Source organism: Stegostoma tigrinum, chromosome 6 (genome assembly GCF_030684315.1).
Source record: "Stegostoma tigrinum isolate sSteTig4 chromosome 6, sSteTig4.hap1, whole genome shotgun sequence".
Taxonomy (NCBI): domain Eukaryota; kingdom Metazoa; phylum Chordata; class Chondrichthyes; order Orectolobiformes; family Stegostomatidae; genus Stegostoma; species Stegostoma tigrinum.
In genome coordinates, this window is record NC_081359.1 from 112,491,192 (window position 1) to 112,515,570 (window position 24,379).

The following is a 24,379-nucleotide window of genomic DNA, read 5'->3' on the forward strand; positions in this document are numbered from 1 at the left end:
GGAATGTACCACCTGAATTTTTTTTATTATCCATTCATGGGAGTAGCTGGGCAGGCAGCATTTATTGTCCATCCCTAATTGTCCAGAGGGCAGTTAAGAGTCAACCACATTGCTGTGGGTCTGGAGTCACAAGTAGGCCAGATCAGGTAAGGATGGCAGTTTCTTTCCCTAAAGGGCATTAGTGAGCCAGATGGGTTTTCCCAACAATCAATAATGGATTGATGGTCACATTATACTCTTAATTCCATATTTTTTTAAACATCAAATGCAAATTCCACCATTTGCCATGTGTGGACTTCGAATCTGGGTCCCCAGACATTTCCTGAGTTTCTGGATGAACAGTTAATGATATTATTATTAGGCTGTTGCCTCTCCAAATGTGGTGGAGCCAGGTCCAATTAAGGCATTCAAGAGGGGCATTGGATGGCTGTTTGGATATAAATGGTGCACTGGGATATTGGGAAAAGGCAGGAGATTGTCAGTAGGAATGATGTTCATTTGAAGAGCAGATGTAGGCATGATGGGCTGAATGGCCTGCTTTTGCACTGTAACAATTCTGTCATTCTGCGAACGCAAAAGCTTAAATGAGACAAGTTACCAATTTTACAATTTTATGGACAAAAATTAAGAAGTAATGCACTTTAAATGGATAATATATAGTTGTGCCAAAACCCAGCAAAAGCTGCAACATCAAATCCAATAGAATCAGTTTGATGTTATCTGTAACTATTCCAGAACATTGAGGAATATCTCACAGAACATCCATCAACATTTAAAGTATTTTTTCATCTGAAAGGTCTGAACGAGTACGGTATCTCCTTACAGAGGGAGGAAATACCCTTTGAGAATGTTATCGGAGAGGTCTCGGTAACAGTGAAATTTCAATGAAAAGGGTTTTATTTTTATACTGCCTCAAAGCCACCAGGGACCCAGGTTCGATTCTAGCCTCGGGTGTCTGTCTGTGTGGAGTTTGCACTTTATTTTTATACTGTCAGGATTCCCTCCACCCACCACCAGCTTTGGCAATATGAGTGATAAACCTCTATTCTGGATCCTCCCACCTACTTGTGTTACTGAATCTTTCAACATTCTTCCTCTTCATTCCAAGGAAGGTTCCATGGCAAAGTTGTGAGCTTTCAGATTTTACATCATTTATATGAAAATTCTTTTCATTGCTCACACGTTCTTTCATTCTGAAAATATTCTCTTGTTCAAGGTTTATCTGTAAATATGCTTCAGTCGTCTGTCTTTAACAGTCTCACCTTCACCTTGTGTCTAATGTTATATTCATGTGATCAATGTTTTTACCATCTCCCAACACTTGGTGGGTTCGAGTAATCCTTCTGTGAATAAGGAGCAAATTACCGCAGATGCTGGAATCTGAACCGAAAATAAGAAATGCTGGCGATCACTGCTTTGGAGAATATCGGGAAAATTTGGTTACTCTTGGTCAAGGAGGGGAAAGTGTTGGGTATTCTAAAGGCATTAGGGCGGACAAGTCCCCAGGTCCAGCTACGGTTGGCCTTCCCCCAATTCAGCACTCTTCTTTTAGGGCCACTCTCGTCTTTGTCCATCAGTATTCTAAAACTTACAGAATTGTGATCACTATTCCCAGAGCAATCTCCGACTGAAACTTCAACCACCTAGCCGGGCTCATTCCCCAATTCCAGGTCCAGTGTGGTTCCTCCCACCAAGTTGGACTATTTGCATACTGCTCTATAAAACCGTCCTGGATGCTCCTTACAAATTCTGCTCCATCTAAACCCCTATCACTAAATGAATCCCAGTCATTGTTGGGAAAATTAAAATCTCCCATCACCACCACCCTGTTGCTCCTACATCTTTCCATAATCTGTCTATGCATGTGTGCCTCTATCTCGCACTAGCCTTGGGAGGCCTGTAGTACAAGCCGCCAACATTGTTACAGCACCCTTCCTATTTCTGAGCTCTGTCCATATTGCCTCACTGCTCGAGTCCTGCATAGTGCCCTCCTTCAATGGGACTGTCTGTTCTTTCCAATCTGACAGGCCGACACACCATTGTTCTGCCATTCTCACATTCTGATCACTTAATCTGAACTATCAACATCCTTTCTTCCCCAGCATTCTAACCCCACTCCCCCAAATCACACTGTAGCATAAATGCTGCCTGCTGCACTTTTCACTTCAGCTCTGATGAAGAATCATCTAGAATCAAAAGGTTAGCTTGCTCTCTCTCCATTGATGCTGCCTGGCAAGTGCTGGGACCACTGTTGTTTGTGATATATGTAAATGATTTGGAAGAAGGTATAGGTGGCCTGATCAGCAAGTTTGCAGATGACACTGATATTGGTGGAGTAACAGGTAGTGAAGGGGACTGTCAGAGATTACATCAGAATATAGATAGACTGGAGAGTTGGGCAGAGAAGTGGCAGATGGAGTTCAATCTGGGCAAATGCGAGGTGATGCATTTTGGATGATCCAATTCAAGAGCAAACTATACAGTAAATGGAAAAGCCCTAGGGAAAATTGATGCAGAGAGATCTGGGTGTTCAGGACCATTGTACCCTGAAGGTCACTACGCAGGTCGATAGAGTGGTCAAGAAGGCATACGGCATGCTTTCATTCATCGGACAGGGTATTGAGTACAAGAGTTGGCAGGTCATGTTGCAGTTTATAGGACTTTGGTTCGGCCACATTTGGAGTACTGTGTACAGTTCTGATTGCCACATTACCAAGAGGATGTGGATGCTTTGGAGAGGGTGCAGAGGAGGTTCACCAGGATGTTGACTGGTATGGAGGGTGCTAGCTATGAAGAGAGGTTGAGTAGATTAGGATTATTTACATTAGAAAGATGGAGATTGAGGGGGGACCTGATTGAGGTCTATAAAATCATGAGAGGTATAGACAGGGTGGATAGCAAGAAGCTTTTTCCCAGAGTGGGGGACTCAATTACTAGGGGTCACGATTTCAAGGTGAGAGGAGGAAAGTTTAAGGGAGATATGCGTGGAAAGTTCTTTACACAGAGGGTGGTGGGTGCCTGGAATGCGTTGCCAGCGGAGGTGGTAGAGGCGAGTACAGTAAGGTCATTTAAGATCTATCTAGACAGATACATGAATGGGCAGACAGCAGAGGGATACAGATCCTTGTAAAATAGGTGATAGGTTTAGATAGAGGATCTGGATCAGCGCAGGCTTGGAGGGCCGAAGGGCCTGTTCGTGAGCTGTAGTTTTCTTTGTTCTTTGGGTAGGGGTGGAGAGGAGAGACGGTGACAGGCAATGTAACGAGCAAGGCTAAAAGAAAGGGAAGAAATGGCTCACAATTTGAAGATGTTGAGCTCAATATTCAACCTAGAAGGCTGTAATGTGCCTCGTCTGAAGCTAAGTTGTTGTCTCTCCAGTTTGCTTTGTGATTCACTGGAACACTGCAGCATGCCGAGGACAGACACACGGGTATGTGAGCAGGACGCTGTGTTAAAATGACAGGCTACAGAAAGATCCGGGTCATGTTTGCGCACGGACTGGAAATGTTCTGCAATGCGGTCACCCAGTCTGTGTTTGGATTGTCCAATGTAGAGTAGGCCACATTGGGTACAGTGAATACAACACACAAGGTTGGAGGAGGTACAGGTGAAATGCTACTTCATCTGGAAAGACTGTTTAGGCCCTTAGATGGTGAGCAGGGGAGGAGATGAAGGGGCAGGTGTTGCACCTTCTGTGGTTACATGGGAAGGAGCTGTGGGAAGGGAGGTGTGGTGTTGGTGGTCGAGGATTGGACTGGGTAGGTCCAGAGGGAATAATGCCTGTGAAATGCAGACAGGGGAATGAGGGGAGAATGTACTTGGTGGTGGCATTCTACACTGGAGAAACCAAATGCAGACTGGGTGATTGCTTTGTGGAACACCTCCGATTTGTGCACAAGTGGGACCCTGAGCTTCCTGTAGCCGGTTGTTTTAACACGGCCTGAACCTGGGATTGGGCCTGATCCTGGACCTGAACCTGGAATTGAGCTTGAAATGAGCTGGGATGAGGCTGCTTTGCACATAAGATTGCACCTTTAGCTGGTGCAACAACCTGATCTTTGGCCCAGCTGTATGGACTTAAAATAAAAACAGAAATTGCTGAAGAAACTTGGCAGGTCTGACAGCATCGTTGGAGACAGAAATAGAGTTAACCTTTTCAGAAGGGTCACAAGATTTGAAATGTTAACTCTTTCTGAGATTCTCCAGCAGTTTCGGTTTTTGTTTCAGATTTCCGACATCCCCTCACTTCAGCTCAGTCTTTGAGCTGCACGGCGTGAGCTTGGTTGGGTCTCGTCTGGCTTTGGATCCTCAACATTCCTTTTCCTCTCCCGGTCCTCATCAACCCCCAGCACATCCTCAACGTGGTCCAGCCGAAAGCTCATCTTTTGAAAACTGGATTCAATTTCCGCAATCAGGCGAGCCATTCTTGTTTGTAACAAGTCAATGGAATTCTGCAGAGGCCCCACATTCCTCACCGTCCTCCCCTTCTCCTCCTCACTTGGTACAACAGCTCCATCCAACAGCCCCATCCTCAACAGTATCTCCTGGCCTTTTGCCTCCAGCATCTCCTTAGCCTCTGGGAAATCCACCAGCACCTCAGTCAGGTCATCCTTCCCCAGGGCAAAAAGATCCGAATATCCAACACTCCGAACATTTGCAGTTCTCCGGTTTCCAGATTTATTCCCTGAAAGTACAATGGCAGAAAAATTCATGATAATCAAAGGTCTCATCTGGGCCGTGACCCAACCCACAAGAATGCTCAAGAACAGGCTTACCATGCTCACATTCCCTCAGCACTGACCCTCCGACAGTGCGCGCTCCCTCAGCACTGACCCTCCAACACTACGGCGCTCCCGCAGCAATGACCCTCCGACAGTGCCCACTCCCTCAGCACTGAACCTCTGACAGTGCGACGTTCCTTCAGCACTGACCCTCCGACAGTGCCCGCTCCCTCAGCACTGACCCTCCGACAGTGCGGTGCTCCCTCAGCACTGATCCTCCGACTATGCGGTGCTCCCTCAGCACTGAACCTCCGACAGTGTGGCACTCCCTCAGCACTGACCCTCTGACAGTACCCACTCCCTCAGCACTGACCCTCCGACAGTGCCCACTCCCTCAGCACTGACCCTCCGACAGTGCGGTGCTCCCTCAGCACTGACCCTCCGACAGTGCCCACTCCCTCAGTACCAACCTTCCACTGTACAGCTCTCCCTTAACAATGAGGTTGTGTCACAATGTATATATACTAGCCTGAGGTAGATAGATATTTTATCAGTCATGGTGTATGGGAAATGGCAGAAAAGTGGAGTTGAAATTTATCAACGCAGTCATCTTGAAGTCATACAGCACAGAAACAGATCCTTTGGCCCTACCTGTGCATGCCGAACACAGAGTGGATGGTGATTCTCAGGAGGGACTGTTAATGTTGTGGCACCTGCCGATGTAAAATAGGAGGTAAGTGCTGGATGTTTTGAAAAGCACCAAAGTCGATAAGTCCCAGGGCTTCATGAGATCCATCCCAGAATGCTAAGGGAGGCAGGTGAGGAAGTTGCTGGGACCTTGTACAAAATCTCTGAGTCCTCTTTGGTCACAGGAGGAGTCCCAGAGGCTTGGAAAATAGACATGCTTGTTCTTTTGTTTAGGAAAGGCAACAAAACTAATCCAGGAAATTACAGGCTAGGCAGCCTTATGTCACTGGTTGGGAAATCACTGGAGAAGATTGTTAGGGATAGGATTTAGAAAAATATGGGCTTACTAGTGATAAGCATTTCCATACAGTCTGTCAATGATTGATTGACACTTGTAGATGTTTATTGCGTTCAAATTCCACCATCTGCCATGGCAGGATTTGAACCTGAGTCTCTGGATTAATAGTCTGGTAATAATACTATTTGACCATTGCCACCCTTTTTATGGCAAGAAAGCACGCAGCTTATTTCTTATGCTGTTGATTGGTCCAATGGTTTCAAACAGGAGATATTATTGCAGCTGATGAATGCAGCTAAAAAAATTCACATCTGAAATATTTAACATTCAAATTAATCTAGTACATAGACTGGAGACGGCTGTGTTGGTCATGTGTTGCTGCTGTAGTATGTGGGAGCTTGTGGATGCCAATGTGATTTGTAGTGACCACGTCTGCAGGAAGTGATGGCTGCTTGAGGCAGCTCATCTCAGAGTCGATGAGCTGGAGTCTGAGCTACAGACTCTGTGGGAGTTCAGGGAGGGGGAGAGGTACCCAGACACTGTGCTTCAAGGTGCAATCACATTCCTTCCATTAATTACGCCAAATTTGGGTCATGGTCAGGGGCAGAGGTTGGAATTGCAATTGAGATGGAGTCCCAGAACTCAGCTTTGGAGGACCCACAGCCTTTATTGAATAGGAACAATGTTGTCCTTCCCAGAGTTGGACCAGGTTACAGACTGCAGGGTGGGTGAGCAAACTGACCACAGCAGCATGGTCCTGAGCACCACTCAAATGAAGGGAGAAACAACAGATGTCAGTGAAATGGGGGAAATGTGAGCGAAACAGAAACTGTTCTCTGCAGCAAAGACAGAGAGTCTTGAAGGTTATGTCACTGACCTGGTGCCAAGATTCAGGACATTTCTTCTGGGTAGGAGAGGAACTTGGAATGGGAGGAGGATGATCTAGTTGTCGTGGCCAATTACACAGAGCCATACAGCACAGAAACAGACCCCTTTGATCCAACCAGTCCATGCCAACCACAATCTCAAACTGAACTAGTCCCATCTGCCTGCGATTGGCCCATATTCCTCCAAGTACTTCTTATTGCTGTACTTATCTAATTTATTTAATAATTCTAATTTAATAATCACAGTGGTAGCACCAGGGAAGATGTTCTGTTGCGGGATTACAAGCAGCTTGGGGATACATTAAAAAGCACAGTCATAAAAATAATCATCTCCAGTTTTCCATGTTAGCCACAAGCAAATTGGTACAGGATAAATAAGATTAGAGGTAAATGAGTGACTTGGGAGAAAAGATTTCCGATTCACGTGGCACCAGTACTGCGGAACGAGAGAGCTGTTCAACTGCGATGGGCTTCATGTGAACCAAGCTGGGACCAGTGTATTGGTGAATCATATAATGAAGGTTGTTGATAGAGATTTAAACTAATTAACAGTGGAGGGTTCAACAGCAGGAAGTTTAAAACAATCAAAAATAAACGAGAGAATAGAGGTGCAGGATGGTGAAGTGGCAGCGAATGTCTGGAATTTTTTATTCCAAACTGTTGTGGAAACTAGATCAATCAAAGTATTTAGATGGGGGTAGATAGATTTTTGAAATATTGAGGATTTGAGGGCTATCAACAGCTGGCATAAGAAAGATATCGCGGCCTGGAGCAGATCAACCACAGTCTTACACAGTGGCAGGGAAGGCCAAAGGGGCTGAATGGCCTATTCCTGCTCCTTTCTTTTTAATACCCGTCTGTTCTTGTCATAAAAGAACTTACAGGAGAGTGTATTGACACAGCAGGTTTTTTGTGGCATAGAATGTGTTGCCTGAAATGTAACAAAACTTTCCAAAAGGGAATTGAAATAAATATTTGAAGAGGAAACATTTTTAGGAGGGATTGGGAATAATTGGATTACATAGAACATAGAACATAGAACAGTACAGCACAGAACAGGCCCTTCAGCCCACGATGTTGTGCCGACCATTGATCCTCATTACACTTTCTAGGAGCCAATACAAACACAGTGGGCCGAATGGCCACAGTCTTCATTATGCTGTGATAACCATTCCATTGAGTGGGAACTGAATATGGGAGCTCCTGGATCTGGGCAGTACGATGGCTCAGTGGTTAGCACTGCAGCCTCACAGCGCCAGGGACCCGGGTTCGATTCCAGCTTCAGGCAACTGTCTGTGTGGAGTTTGCACATTCTCCACGTGTCTGCGTGGGTTTCCTCCGGGTGCTCCGGTTTCCTCCCACAGTCCAAAGATGTGCAGGTTAGGTGGATCGGCCATGCTAAATTGCTCGTAGTGTTCAGGGAGGCGTAGATTAGGTGGGTTATAGGGGTCTGGGTGGGAGGCTCCAAGGGTTGGTGTGGACTTGTTGGGCTGAAGGGCCTGTTTCCACACTGTAGGGAATCTATGACTCTATAGGAGGTGGGCCACTGAGTAGGATTGAGCAGTGGAGCTCTGCAGGATCTTACCTGCTATGTTGAGGATGCTGATTTCTCCAAAATAGTTGCCAGCCTCAAGGACAGCTAGTTGGCTCAGTCCATCGTCAGCGACCACCGCCAGGAGCCCATCCTGAACGATGTACATGGCCCTGCCTATGTCCCCTTTCCGACACACATAGTCACCGGGGCTGAAGACTTGAGGCTGCAGTCTCATGGCCAGCTGGTACAGCACACGCTGATCACAGGACTGGAAAAGCTGGACCTTCCTGAGGGTCTGGAGGTGGACACAGGCCGCCACCTCAGCCTGCAGCTTGTCCGGGAGCAGCTGCAGGATTTGCCTCTCGTTGGTCACCTTCTTGTAGAGGCGCAGGTGCTGAGACCACTCGGTCACTCGTCGCTGCAGCTTCGTGTCGACCCGTTGGGAGCGGAGGTAATCCCTGATCAGCTGGTGATCGGGGAAGACACTGTGAGCCGCCTTGTCCAGCTTGGAGATGATCGACTCCATGTTTCCCACGATGCTCGCAAAGACCAGCACAGCGATGAGGAAATCCACCATCACAAAGAGGAACTCCTCCTCCCGCACAGGCTTTGGGATGTTCCCTATAGTGCTCAGGATCAGGGTGGAGAAGTAGAAACTGTAGAGGTACTGGCGCCTCAAGCGGGCATTGTCAGGGTCCGAGATGTTGGGATATACCCAAGGGTCTTGCCCAAAGCCAATGTGCCTGGACAGGGCAAAGTAGGCACAGGCATTCCAGTGGATGCTGGCCACCAGGATGGCAGAGGTACAGAGCACCCGGTAGGTGTTGGGATAGAACACATGGGTCTCCAGGCGCTGCAGGAACTCCGGGAGACAGCGGACTGGGAGTAGCCGATTGAGCCGGACAGCTGGACTGTGAACACCAAACTGAAGGTACAGGAGATCTGTGGGTACCAAGGACAGCAGGTCCAACTTGAAGCCATGGCTCCGAACATACCTTGCAGCAATCTGCCAGCGGTCTGTCACTAAGATTCCCTGCTCCAGATATCCTGCAGGAAGAGAATTCCAGACACGCTCCATCACTGAGCTAAGGACATGTTTGAAAACACTGCTGTCAGCTACAGTTCAAACACACCCTTCATCCAACATCAACTTCAATTCATCAAAAACTCCTCTGCCTCCATATTGGAACTCACTCTATTCACCAGATCCCATTCACCCAGCTTTCCTCCGCACTGCCCCACATCCCACGCTCCCTGACATCCTTATTCTCTGATTAAGCAAAATCTTGGGTATAAAATTCTCATTCTTGTTTTCAAATGCCTCCACAGTTTCACCGCTCCCTGGTCTGCAAATTCCCCCTACCCCCACAACCTTCCATCACCCCGCACTGCTCCCCAACTCTCTCCTCCATCGCCACAAACCTCTCCCATTCTCACTAACCTGCAACACTCCCCATCACCCATTACTCTCCCCCATAACCTACCCCCAGTCTCAACAACATACACCTAGTCCCACTCCTACCCCGAGTCCAACTCCTGCCCCAAGTCCCACTCCTGCCCCCAGTCCCACTCCTACCCCGAGTCCAACTCCTGGCCCAAGTCCCACTCCTGCCCCCAGTCCCACTCCTACCCCGAGTCCAACTCCTGGCCCAAGTCCCACTCCTGCCCCCAGTCCCACTCCTACCCCTAGTCCCACTACTGCCTCAACCCTGTACCCTCCCCTACCCCCATAACATTCCATCACCCCACACCCCTCCCCCATTCTCTCCTCTAACCCCACAAACCTCTCCCACTCCCACTAACCCACAACACTCCCCATCACCCACCCCCATAACCTACCCCGGGTCTCAAAAACATATCCCCAGTCCCACTCCTACCCCCAGTCCCAGTCCTGCCCCAGTCCCACTGCTACCCCCAGTCCCACTCCTGCCCCCAGTCCCACTCCTACCCCCAGTCCCACTCCTGCCCCCAGTCCCACTCCTGCCCCCCGGTCCCACTCCTGCCCAGCCCCATTACCCTCCAGTCCTGGCCCTTGAGCAGCTGCCAGATTAAAACACTGTTTGATCGGTGATCATGATTCCTGCTCCTTGGTCCTACTCTCTGGGATTCCCTCCCTAAACCTTTCCATCTCTCTATCTCACTCTCCATATCTCATTCTCCTTGCCTCACTCCCTCTATCACTCCATCTTTCACTCTCTACCTCTCTCTGTCTCTCTCATATTCTCCTTCTCTCCACCATGCTCTCTCCACTTCTCTCTCTATCTTGCTGTCTGCCAGCCTCTCTCAGTCTCTTTATCTCTCTGTCTTGACCAGCCTCTCCATTTCAAGGGATAATGGGAACTGCAGATGCTGGAGAATCTGAGAAAACAAGGTATGGAGCTGGATGAACACAGTAGGCCAAGCAGCATCTCAGGACCAGGAAGGCTGATGTTTCAGGCCTAGGCCCTTCATCAGAAAAGGGGGTGGGGAGAGGGTTCTGAAATAAATAGGGAGGGAGGGGCAGGTGGATTGAAGATGGATAGAGGAGACTATGGGTGGAGAGGAGGCAGACAAGTTAAAAGGGTGGGAATAGAGCAAGTAGAGGGAATGTAGGTGGGGAGGTATGGAGGAGATAGGTTAGTCTGGGGAGGACGGGCCGGTCAAGCGGATGGGATAAGGTTAGTAGATAGGAAATGGAGGTGTGGCTTGACGTGAGAGGAGGGGATAGGTGGGAAGAAGGACAGTTTAGGAGGCGGGGACGAGCTGGGCTGGTTTTGGATGCAGTGGGGGGGGGGGGCGGGGAGATTTTGAAGCTTGTGAAATCCACATTGATACCATTAGGCTGCAGGGTTCCCAAGCGGAACATGAGTTGCTGTTCCTGCAACCTTCGGGTGGCATCATTGTGGCACTGCAGGAGGCCCAGGATGGACATGTCATCTAAAGAATGGGAGGGGGAGTTAAAATGGTTTGCGACTGGGAGGTGCAGTAGTTTGTTGCGAACTGAGCGGAGGTGTTCTGCAAAGCGGTCCCCAAGCCTCCGCTTGGTTTCCCCAATGTAGAGGAAGCCACAATGGGAACAGCGGATGCAGTATACCACATTGGCAGATGTGCAGATGAACATTTTGATGTGGAAAGTCTTCCAGGCACCTGGGATGGGGGTGAGGGAGGAGGTGTGAGGGCAGGTGTACCACTTCCTGCAGTTGCAGGGGTAAGTGCTGGGTGTGGTGGGGTTGGAGGGGAGTGTGGAGCGGACAAGGGGGTCGCGGAGAGAGTGGTCTCTCCGGAAAGCAGACAGGGGTGGGGTGGGAAAAATGTCTTTGGTGGTGGGGTCGGATTGTAGATGGCGGAAGTGTCGGAGGATGATGCGTTGTATCTGGAGGTTGGTGGGGTGGTGTGTGAGAATAAGGGGGATTCTTTTTGGGCGGTTATTGCGGGGAAGGGGTGTGAGGGATGAGTTGCGGGACATGCGGGAGACATGGTCGAGAGCATTCTCAACCACTGCGGGGGGGACGTTGGGGTCCTTGAAAAATGAGGACATCTGAGATGTACAATTCACAAGCTTTTACAAACTTCAAAATCTCCCCTACCCCCACTGCATCCCAAAACCAGCCCAGCTCATCCCCGCCTCCCTAACCTGTTCTTCCTCTCACCCATCCCCTCCTCCCGTCTCAGGCCGCACCTCCATTCCCTCCCTCCTAACCTCATCCTGCCCCCTTGACCTGTCCGTCCTCCCCGGACTGACCTGTCCCTTCCCTACCTCCCCACCTACACTCACCTCTACAGGCTCGATCCCTGCATCTTTAACTTGTCTGTCTCCTCTTCACCTATCTTCTCCTCTATCTATCTTCGATCTCCCCCACCTTCCCTATTTATTTCAGAATCCTCTCCCCCTCCCCCTTTTCTCATGAAGGGTCTAGGCCCGAAACGTCAGCTTTTGTGCTCCTGAGATGCTGTTTGGCCTGTTGTGTTCATCCAGCTCTACACTCTCCTTTTCAATATCTCTTTACGAGTTTCTTTCTACTGTTCCCTCTCACCTGTCCTTTAAAATACTCCTTAAAATCAATCTCTGTCTCTCAGCCTGTCAGTCACTCCACAGCTCTCCCTCTATCTCTCTCTACCATTCCCTTGATATTGTTCTCCCCTTCTCTACCTCCACTGTCTGTCCATCGCTTTATCTCTCTCAATTTCTCTCTCTCTATACCTATCTTTCTCTCCGTCCCTTCATCTATCTCTCTTCTTCTCTCTCTACTTCTCTGTCTCTTTCTCTCTCTCTCCTCTCTCTGCCTGTCCTCATTAAAACGCTACTTAGTACTGATCCCTCTGATCAAACTGTTACTCATCTATCCCAAATAATTCCTTTTGTTACTTTGTGTTTAATCTGAAATTCACCTGAATACTGATTGTGTGAAATGATAATTGTTTTAGTGAGTGAGATGTCCCTCTCACCCACAGCCAGTATCTGACCTGCTGAATTTTTGCATTCCCCATGATTCTAGGTCCCTGAGGATCTGAGAATTGGAGCAACACATTCAGCCCATCTGTCTACACTGACTCTCCAATGAGAATTTCACCTGGTATTGTTCCTCTGTATCCTTCCTGTGACCCTGCACATTTTTCCTTCTCGGCTAATAGTCTAATTGCCTCTTCAGTGCCTCAGTTGAACCTGCCTCCACCATATGCCTCCACTGCATTGCAGACCCTAACCGCTCACTGTATATAAAAGGTTTTTCCTCACCGCGCACTTGCTTCTTTTGCAAAATCCTTTAAATCTGTGTCCACTGGTTCTTGATGGTTTCAGTCAGACCAGCTTCTCCCTTTTTACTCTGTCCATCCTCTTGTATTTTGAAAATATCTGTCAGATTCCTTTCAGCTTTGTTCTCTCCAAGAAGTCCCAAATTCTTCAATCTCTTCTCATCAATGATATTTCTCATCCCTGAACCATTCTTGTAAATCACTTCTGCACTCTCTCCAATATGTTCACACCTTTTCTATAACGTGATGCCCACAATCACATGCACTCGTCCTCCAGCTTAGGGTCGAGTAACAAGTCTCTTGTACACGTTCAACATCACCTCCTTGCTCTTGTACTCTAGGCCTCTATAATAAAACTGAGGGCACTGAATGCCTTATTAACTGCTCCCTCCACTTTCCCTGCCATTTGTGCTGATCTGTGCTCATATACAGCCAACTCCCTCTGCTCCTCAACCTGCTTTAGGGTATTGCTCTTTGTTTCATTCTGAATCTCCTTGTTCTTTCTAGCAAAGAGCATCACATTACACTTCTCTGCTTTGAACTTCACCTGCGACCTATCCTTCACACCACCCACTGCCCTCCCCACAAATTAGGCTGCTTTTGTTTGTTTTGATTCATCTGCTTGAATTTGCATTCTGTATATCAGAAAGAGCAAAGGCCGAAAACTGGGGAATTCCACTACAAACTTGAAAAAGTTCCATGAACCATTAACTCTGTTTCCTGTCACTCAGATAATGTTGTATCCACATTGCTACTGTCCCTTTTATTCTATGAGTTCGAAATTTGCTCAAGCCTGTTGTGTGGCACTGTATCAAAAACCTTCTGCAAGTCCATGTATACCACATCAACAGCATTACCCTCATCAACCCTCCCTGACTCTGTACAATTAACTTGAATGTGTCTGTGGGGTGTAGGATTAGTGTTTTCACCCTAACCTCAAAAACAAAGTGGACACATGCAAACACACTCACCTGTGTTAAACCTGACTGCCATACTCAGTAGGTAGATGAGGTCTGAGAGGTAATCCAGAAACAGCCACACAGACAGGTAATTGGACTGAAGGTCAGTGAAACTCCACCTTGGAAGCAATCAGTCTGAGTGTTGAAGCAGCCAGGACAGCAAGCAGGAAGAAACAGCCTGTGGCCAAGTGCTCAGCCAGATCCTAAACCACTGGCAATCCCTCCCTCATTTCTTGACCCAGTCCAACTCAAAGCTGCTTCCTATTCAGCAGCTACAGGTGACCATTGCAATCACTTAACACTTTCTGCATCACAGCCCTGCCATCTCCCTCTCTTTGTCACTCACTATCACATTTTGATCTCTTTAACTTATTTATTTCTCTGTTATTCTCATTACATTCTACCTTGCGCACCAGTTGCTGAGGGTAAGCATGCAGGTGCAGTAATTGGTAAAGAAGGCAAATGGTATGTTGGCCTTCATTGTGAGAGGTTTTGAGTATAGGGGCAGGGATGTCCTGATGCAGTTGTACAGGGTCTTGGTGAGGCCACACCTGGAATATTGTGTGCAGTTTTGGTCTTAAGAAGGATGCTCTTGCTCTCAAGGGAGTGCAGCGAAGGTTTACTAGGCTGATTCCAGGGATGGCTGATGTACGAGGAGAGATTGACTAGGTTAGGATTGTTTTTGCTAGAGTTCAGATGAATGAGGGGTGATCTCATAGAGACTTATAAAATTCTAATAGGACTGGACAGGGTAGATACAGGGGGATGTTCCCGATGATGGGTGTGTCCAGAACCAGGGGTCACAGTATGCAGATTCGGGATAGATAATTTAGGACAGAGATGAGGAGACATTTCTTTACCCAAAGAGTAGGAGCCTGTAGAATTCATTACCACAGGAAGTAGTTGATGCCAATACATTCATGAGGCAACTAGAAATAGCAATTGGGGTGAATGGGATCAAAGATTATGGGGAGAAAGCAGGAATAGGCTATTGAGTTGAAAGATCAGCCACAATCGGCCAAATGGCCTCTCCCTGCTCCTTTTATGTTTCTACGTGTCTCTTCATTGCTATTCACTTTCTCTGTTAATTCCCATTTCTTCCCTGTCGCAATCTATTATTTATTCTCTTCTCTTTATCCCTTTCATTTCAGTTGTTTCCCTCTATTTCCATCTGTGTAATTCCTGGTGAAGCTTAATGAGATTCAGTGAGCCAGTGTGTCAAAAGCATCAGCAGTGAATTGGTGAAAAATTGGTGGAATCTTCTTGGTCACATTTGACGTTTGATAGTGCTATTCCTGAAATCATAATATAATCCTAGAAGAGACCCTAAATTATTTAATGATCCCAGATCAATCCACCAACTTTATTTGAGGTTCTGCTGAGGGATCAGTAACATTTTATTATTAAAACAGACTACGATGAGCCTCAGGGAATCTACTAAAAAGAATAAAATCGTAGGATTATATGGTTTTGAACAAGTGACAATAAACTTTACAGTCTTAGAACAATAATACAAGCTACCATTAATTCAGAATTAACATATAATGCAAATAGCAAATGTTATCAAAACAGTACCTACTGATTTCTCTTAGAAATGCCCCATCAGCTCCCCCAGATATTAATGACACCTCCACCCTCTGAGCGGATTATAGAGAGGTCATGGCTTGGCACCTCCCAGGAAATGGACCTGAGAGGAACACCTCAAGTGAGGCTACTCGACAGTCAGCATCCAGGAGCCTTAGCAATACCGAAATAAATGGGTATGGGGGCAAACATTCCATTGGTTGGAGTCATACCTGGCACATAGGAAGATGGTCGTGGTTTTTGGACGTCAGTCATCTCAGCTCCAGGACACCTCTGCAGGAGTTTCTCAGGGTAGTGTCCTATCATCTTTCATCAATGACCTTCCCTCCATCATAAGGTCAGAAATGGGGATGGTTGTTGTGGATTGGGGATTATTGTTGTGGATTGCACAATGTTCAACACCATTCACAACTCCGCAGATTAAAGTGGCCCATTCAAATGCAACAAGATCTGGACAATATCGAGGCTTGGCCTGACAAGTGGCAAGTAACATTCATGCCACACAAATGCCATGCTATGACCATCACCAATAAGAGACAATCTAATCACCGACCCGTGGCATTTAATGATGTTACCATCACTGAATCTCCCACTATCCACATCCTGGGGATTGCAATTGACCAGAAACTCAACTGGACTCACCACATGAACCCAGTGACTACAACAGGAGGTCAGAAGATGGGACACTGCGGTGAGTAATTCACCTTCTGACTCTCCAAATCCTGTCCCACCATCTACAAGGCATAATCAGGAGTGTGATGGAATACTCCCCACTTGCCTGGATGGGTGCAGCCCCAACGAAACTCAAGAAACTTGACACCATCCAGGACAAAGCAGCCGCTTGACTGGCACTGGATCCACAAACATCCACTCCCTCCACCACTGATGGTCAATAGCAGCAGTGCGTACTATCTACAAGATGCACTGCAGAAATTCGTCAAAGGTCCTTGGGCAGCACCTTCCAAACCCACCATCACCACTATCGACAAGGACAAGAGCAGCAGATGCATGGGAAGACCATCACCTGTAAGTTTCCCTCCAAACCATTCACCATCCTGTCTTGGAAATACACGTTATATGGTGAGTCCAGCTGAGTTTCTGATCAATGATAAATCCCAGGATGTTGAAAGTGGGGGATTCAGTGATGGTAACACCATTAAATGTCGAGGGATGGTGATTAGATTGTCTCTTATTGGTGAAGGTCATAGCCTGGCACTTGTGTGGTATGAATGTCACTTGCCACTTGTCAACCCAAACCTGGATATAGTCCAGATCTTGTTGCATTTGAACATGGACTGCTCAGGTGTCACGAATGGTGCTGAACATTATGCAATCATCGACGAACATCCCCACTTCTGACCTTATGGTGGAGGGAAGGTCATTGATGGTTGATAACTGTTGCCCACTTTATTAATAGGGGCATAGTGTACAAGAGGGAGGAGCTGATGTTGAACTTGTACAAGGCGCTGGTTAGACCTGAGCTGGAGTAGTGTGTACAGTTGTGGACACCACATCATAGGAACGACGTGGATGCATTGGAGAGGGTGCAGAAGTGGTTTGCAACTATGGTTCAAGGAACATCAGTAATGAGAAGAGATTGAATAAGTCAGCATTGTTTTCCTTGGTGAGGAGAAAGCTAAGAGGCGATTTGATAAAGATTTCAAAATCATACACAGGCTGGACAGAGCCGACAGGGAGAAGCTGTTCCTGCATGTTACAGGAACAAGTACGAGAGGGGCATACATTTAAAATGAAATGCAAATAAAGCAAGGGTGATGTGAGAGTAAAAAGTCTTCTTCACACAGCAAGTGGTTAGGGTCTACACTGCACTGCCTGGAAATGTCGATCAATTGGGACATTCAAGGAGGTATTGGATAGTTATTTAGATAGAAATGATGTGCACGAATATAGGGAAAAGGCAGGAGATGAGCAGGAGACAATAGTGTAGGTGTGATGGACCTTCTGCACTATAACAGTTGCTTATGTGTATGATTGCTGAACATTGAGATGGGCTTTCACCTGCCAACAAGAATGATCCAGTTGTAGATGACGGGGACTGTAGACACTGCGAGCCATCGAATATACCAATCCCCCATGGGATCCAAGATCCAACGTGGCTTCACCCTTTGGGGACAACAATTACCACAGCATATGATCAATCTTGTGACCCTATTCACATTCGTCAGTGAAATATATCAGGTAGGCAGACAGCAGAGAATGATACTGTCATAGGGCAAGTAACACAGAAACTTAGACACTATGAGCAAAAGGACGACATTTAGCACTTTGAGCCCGCTCCACCAATCAATATGATCATGGCTTATCCTCTGTCTCAATACCATACTCTCACTTTTTCTCCATACGGCTTAATGACAATAAACTCCAGAAATTTATTTATCTGTTTCCTGAATACATCCAGTGTCTTGACCTCAACAGCTTTCCCTAGAGGAGAATTCCACAGGTTCATTCCCCTCTGAGTGAGGAAATCTTTCCTGATCTCTGTCCTAAATGATCTCGAACGTATGCTGAGACTGTGTGCCCTAGTCCTGCACTCAACAGCCAGGGAACACACACCACCGCAACACATCTGACCAGTTTCAATCAATCCACTCTCATCTAAACTCTCCTGACTACTGACACAGTCAATCTTTTCCTCCGCATACTGTCAGTCTCTGCACCAGCCTAGGAAGCTCCACTGAACTCCCTCTATGGCACGTGTATTCTATCTTAAGTAGAGAGCCTCTGAAAACGCGGCATTCCTTCAGTGTTGACCTCCAACAGTGCGGCGCTCCCTCAGCGCTGAACCCCAACAGTGCGGCGCTCCCTCAGCACTGACTCTCTGATAGTGTGGCACTCGGTCAACGCTGACCCTCTGACAGTGCAGCACTCCCTCAGTGCTGACCCTCTGACAGTGCAGCACTCCCTCAGTGCTGACCCTCCGACAGTGCGGCGCTCCCTCAGCACTGACCCTCCGACAGTGCGGTGTTCCCTCAGCGCTGATCCTCTGACAGTGCCCACTCCCTCAGCACTGACCGTCCAACAGTGCCCACTCCCTCAGCACTGACCCTCCGACAGTGCCCGCTCCCTCAGCACTGACCCTTTGACAGTGCCCACTCCCTCAGCACTGACCCTCCAACAGTGCAGCACTCCCTTAGCACTGACCCTCCGACAGTGCCAACTCCCTCAGCACTGACCTTCCGACAGTGCCCACTCCCTCAGCACTGACCCTGCGACAGTGCCCGCTCCCTCAGCACTGACCCTCCAACAGTGTGGCACTCCCTCAGCACTGACCCTCCGTCAGTGACCACTCCCTCAGCACTGACCTTCCGACAGTGCCCACTCCCTCAGCACTGACCCTCTGACAGTGCGGCACGCCCTCAGCACTGACCTTCCGACAGTGCCCACTCTGTCAGCACTGACCCTCCGACAGTGCCCTCTCCCTCAGCACTGACCGTCCAACAGTGCAGCGCTCCCTCAGCGCTGACCCTCCGACAGTGCGGTGCTCCCTCAGCACTGACCCTCCGACAGTGCAGCGCTCCCTCAGCACTGACCCTCTGACAGTGAGGCACTCCCTCAGCACTGACCCTCCGACAGTGCGGCGCTCCCTCAGCACTGACCCTCCGACAGTGCGGCGCTCCCTCAGCACTGACCCTCTGACAGTGCGGCGCTCCCTCAGCACTGACCCTCCGACAGTGCAGCTCTCCCTCAGCACTGACCCTCTGACAGTGCATTGCTCTCTCAGTACTGACCCTTCAGCCTTGTTTGATTGCCTGCTTTTGGTTGAACCAAAGCTGTTGTTTACGGGTGTGGAACCTCGGGGAGCCTGATGCTTTGTGAATAAGAGAATGCCTCACAGCAGCTCCATTAGCCAATCGGTGATGATACTGAGGTTCCTCACTCACCGTCCAGGTTCACCATCCTCTCCTGTCTGTCCTCCAAGCATACTGATGTGGGTATCCTTCAGGTGAGCTGTGTGCTTGCTGCTCGCTGTCTGCTGCTGACTCTGTTGAACCCCACACTGTATGCTGCCCCCCTGCTCTGACCCCAGCTTCTTGCTGTGATCCCCACTCCCCTCACAGCAGCTGAATCTCTTCTCACCAGGTTTCCTCCCGATTCTCAGAGGATCTGAGGGTTGTTTGCTGCAAAACGAATCTTAGCAACCAGTAACAAACCAGCTCAGAACAGTGGCTCAGAGGTTCCTGTTGTGACAAACAGCTCACCTCAGACCAGTACCAGTTTTATCCTAGTTATCATTATAGTGATCAAAAACTTGATGGTGTCGGGGAGGGAAAAGAGAGAGAGATGGATAGATGATAGATGGTGTGATAGTAAAATTTAGGGTATACAGTTTAGTTTGATCTTGGAGTAGGATAATAGGTCAGCACAACATCTTGGGCCGAAGGGCCTGTTCTGTGCTGTACTATTCTATGGTCTATTGTAATCCCTACAGTGTGGAAAGAGGCCATTCAGCCAAATGAGTCTGCACTGATCCTCCAAAGAACATTCTACCCAGACCTAGCCCCTGATCCATTTCCTGCATTTGCCATGGGCAACCCACCTAACCTGCACATCTTTGGATTGTGGGAGGAAATCCAAAGCACCTGATGGACAACCACATTGACATGGGGAGGACATGCAAACTCTACACGGATAGTTGCCTGGGGCTGGAATCGAACCCAGGTCCCTGGCACTGTGAGGCAGCAGGGCTAACCATGAAGCCACTAATGGAGGAGAGAGGGGCGACAAATAAGACGAGAGTGAAGCTCAAACAGGAGAAATTTCAAACATGAAAAATTAGAAGACTGGATGTGGACAAGGCTAGAAAAGGAAGCAATGGAGAAAAAAAGAGTAAAACAAGTGCAGGGAAGTCAGGGAATGGGAAAGGTGAGCATGGGTGGGAGAGAGAGGAGAGAGAATGCGTGTGAGAGCCTTATCCCGGTGAGAGTCAGTGTGTGTGGGACTCTACCCCAGTGAGAGTCAGCGTGTGTGTGGGGCTGTACCCCAGTGAGGGTCAGTGTGTGTGTGACTGTACCCCAGTGAGAGTCAGTGTGTGTGGGACTGTACCCCAGTGAGAGTCAGTGTGTGTGTGTGACTGTACCCCAGTGAGAGTCAGTGTGTGTGGGACTGTACCCCAGTGAGAGTAAGTATGTGTGGGACCGTACCCCAGTGAGAGTCAGTGTGTGAGTGTGACTGTACCCAGTGAGAGTCAGTGTGTGTGTGTGACTGTACCCCAGTGAGAGTCTGTGTGTGTGTGTGACTGTACCCCAGTGAGAGTAAGTGTGTGAGTGGGACTGTACCCAGTGAGAGTCAGTGTGTGTGTGACTGTACCCCAGAGTCAGTGTGTTTGTGGGACTGTACCCCAGTGAGAGTCAGTGTGTGTGTGACTGTACCCCAGTGAGAGTCAGTGTGTGTGGGACTGTATCCCAGTGAGAGTCAGTGTGTGTGGGACTGTACCCCAGTGAGAGTAAGTGTGTGAGGGACTGTACCCTAGTGAGAGTCAGTGTGTGTGTGTGACTGTACCCCAGTGAGAGTCAGTGTGTGTGTGTGAATGTACCCCAGTGAGAGTAAGTGTGTGTGTGGGACTGTACCCCAGTGAGAGTCGATGTGTGTGGGACTGTACCCCAGTGAGAGTCGATGTGTGTGGGACTGTACCCCAGTGAGAGTAAGTGTGTGAGTGGGACTGTACCCCAGTGAGAGTCAGTGTGTGTGTGACTGTACCCCAGAGTCAGTGTGTTTGTGGGACTGTACCCCAGTGAGAGTCAGTGTGTGTGTGACTGTACCCTAGTGAGAGTCAGTGTGTGTGGGACTGTATCCCAGTGAGAGTCAGTGTGTGTGGGACTGTACCCCAGTGAGAGTAAGTGTGTGAAGGACTGTACCCTAGTGAGAGTCAGTGTGTGTGTGTGACTGTACCCCAGTGAGAGTCAGTGTGTGTGTGTGAATGTACCCCAGTGAGAGTAAGTGTGTGTGTGGGACTGTACCCCAGTGAGAGTCGATGTGTGTGGGACTGTACCCCAGTGAGAGTCAGTGTATGTGGGACCCCGTACCCCAGTGAGAGTCAGTGTGTGTGTGGGACTGTACCCCAGTGAGAGTCAGTGTGTGTGTGTGACTGTACCCCAGTGAGAGTCAGTGTGTGTGTGACTGTACCCTAGTGAGAGTCAGTGTGTGTGGGACTGTACCCCAGTGAGAGTCAGTGTGTGTGGGACTGTACCCCAGTGACAGTAAGTGTGTGAGGGACTGTACCCCAGTGAGAGTCAGTGTGTATGTCTGACCGTACCCCAGTGAGAGTCTGTGTGTGTGTGGGACCATACCCCAGTGAGAATCAGTGTGTGTGTTTGAATGTACCCCAGTGAGAGTAAGTGTGTGTGTGGGACTGTACCCCAGTGAGAGTCAGTGTATGTGGGACCCCGTACCCCAGTGAGAGTCAGTGTGTGTGGGTCTGTACCCCAGTGAGAGTCAGTGTGTATGTCTGACCGTACCCCAGTGAGAGTCTGTGTGTGTGTGGGACCATACCCCAGTGAGAGTCAGTGTGTGTGGGACTGTACCCCAGTGAGAGTCAGTGTGTGTGGGACCATACCCCAGTGAGAGTCAGTGTGTGTGGGACCGTACCCCAGTGAGAGTCAGTGTGTGTGGGACTGTACCCCAGTGAGAGTCAGTGTGTGTGTGTGACTGTACCCCAGTGAGAGTCAGTGTGTGTGTCTGACCGTACCCCAGTGAGAGTCAGTGTGTGTGGGACCATACCCCAGTGAGAGACAGTGTGTGTGTGACTGTACCCCAGTGAGAGTCAGTGTGTGTGGGACCGTACCCCAGTGAGAGTCAGTGTGTGTGAGACCATACCCCAGTGAGAGTCGGTGTGTGTGGGACTGTACCCCAGTGAGAGTCAGTGTGTGTGTGGGACTGTACCCCAGTGAGGGTCAGTGTGTGTGTGACTGTACCCCAGTGAGAGTCAGTGTGTGTGGAAATGTACCCCAGTGAGAGTCAGTGTGTGTGTGACTGTACCCCAGTGAGAGTCAGTGTGTGTGGAACTGTACCCCAGTGAGAGTCAGTGTGTGTGTGGGACTGTACCCCAGTGAGAGTCAGTGTGTGTGTGGGACTGTACCCCAGTGAGAGTCAGTGTGTGTGTGACTGTACCCCAGTGAGAGTCAGTGTGTGTGGGACTGTACCCCAGTGAGAGTAAGTGTGTGAGGGACTGTACCCTAGTGAGAGTCAGTGTGTGTGTGTGACTGTATCGCAGTGAGAGTAAGTGTGTGAGTGGGACTGTACCCCAGTGAGAGTCGGTGTGTGTGGGACTGTACCCCAGTGAGAGTCAGTGTGTGTGGCACCGTAGCCCAGTGAGAGTCAGTGTGTGTGGCACCGTAGCCCAGTGAGAGTCAGTGTGTGTGGGACTGTGCCCCAGTGAGTGTCAGTGTGTTGGACTGTACCCCAGTGAGAGTCAGTGTGTGTGGGACTGTACCCCAGTGACAGTCAATCCTTCTTAAATATTATGAGGGTTTCTGCCTTTACCATCCTTACAGGCAGTGAGTTCCAGATTCCAACGACTCTTTGAACAAACCGGTTTTATCACAGATATTTTCTAAACTCCCTGTCCCTTACCATAAATCAGTATCCTCTGGTTATTGATCCCTCCATCAAGGGGGTAATGTTTCTTCCTATGTCCCTCATTATTTTATACATCTCAATCGTGTCTCCACTCAATTTTCTCTGGTCCAAGGAGAAAATCTGTTTAATCTCTCTGCATAAGTGAACCTCTTCAGCACAGACAACACATTATGGAAATATACACAGTATACTAACTGTGGCCTAACCATAGAGTCACAGTGATATACAGCATGGAAAGACCCTTTGTAACCAACATTTTACATAATTCCAGCATCACCTCCCTGCTCTCAAACATCTATGTTTAAAGACTAATAAAGGCAAATATCTCATTTATCTTCTTTATTGCTTTATCCACCTGTCCTGACATGTTAAGGGATTGGCATACATACACACCGAGGTCCTTCCGATCTTTGGTACTTTTCAGGATCCTACTGTCCGTCATGTATTCCCCTGCCTTGTTTGTCCTGCCCAAGTACATCACCTCACACTTATTCAGATTGGATTCCATTTGTCACTAATCAACCACTTGCCTCAGTTCTAGACACCCTATCCTGCGACCCTAAACTGTAACGCCTGGATAACGCCCAAGTCTTTGGGAACATCCTTTCTGCACTTAGCCTGTCAAGTGCTGTTAGAATTTTGTGAGTTTCTATGAAAATCTGCCCCGTGCCCCCGCCAACCACCCCCCCCACCCCGTTCTTCTAAACTCCTGCGAGTATGGTCAGTACTGTTCCAGTCCATCTTCATACAGCAGTCCCAGCTCCCAGGAATCAATCTGATATGCCTTGGCTGCACTTCATCCAGGCCAAAATATCCTTCCTTGGATAAGGAGACCAAGCTGCACATAGTATTCCAGGGGTGGTCTTACCAAGGCCCCATATAATAGATGAGTCCAAACTGCACACAGTACTCCAGGGGTGGTCTTACCAAGGCACTGTACATTTGCAGTAAGTCTTCACTGTTCCCATTCTTAAATCCCCTCACTATGAAGGCCAACATACAATTTACTCTCTTCACAACCTGCATACTTACTTTCAGTGACTAGTGTATGAGGACATCTAGGTCGCATTGCACATGCCCTTCTCTCAATTTTCAGCCATTCAGATAATCGTCTGCCTCCTGTTTTTGCTATCAAGCAGTTTGCAAAACTCACATTTATCCACATCATACTGCACTGGCCATTCATTTGTCCACTCACTAACTTGTCCGAATCCCATTGAGCATCCTCCTTACGGCTCACCTTTCCACCCAGCTTCCTGTCATTTGCAAACTTTGAGATATTACATTTAATTGCCTCAATGAAATCATTAATATGTTGCAAATAGCTGGGGTCCCAGCACTCATCCCTGCTGTACCTTACCAGGCGGTGTTTGAAAAGACCC

The 24,379-nt window shown here is 48.4% G+C and overlaps 1 protein-coding gene across 1 annotated transcript; it reads right to left on the reverse strand.

The window, feature by feature from the left end:
• Positions 1-4,247: 4,247 nt before the first annotated feature.
• LOC125453599 (cyclic nucleotide-gated cation channel alpha-4-like) lies at positions 4,248-23,505 on the reverse strand. Its single transcript, XM_059646973.1, has 6 exons — positions 23,391-23,505; positions 19,304-19,553; positions 17,421-17,525; positions 13,830-13,936; positions 8,179-9,174; positions 4,248-4,684 (listed from the first exon to the last, which is right to left on the reverse strand). The coding sequence occupies exons 1-6, from the start codon at positions 23,503-23,505 to the stop codon at positions 4,248-4,250; spliced, it is 2,010 nt and encodes a 669-aa protein (XP_059502956.1).
• Between the last annotated feature and the right edge of the window lie 874 nt (positions 23,506-24,379).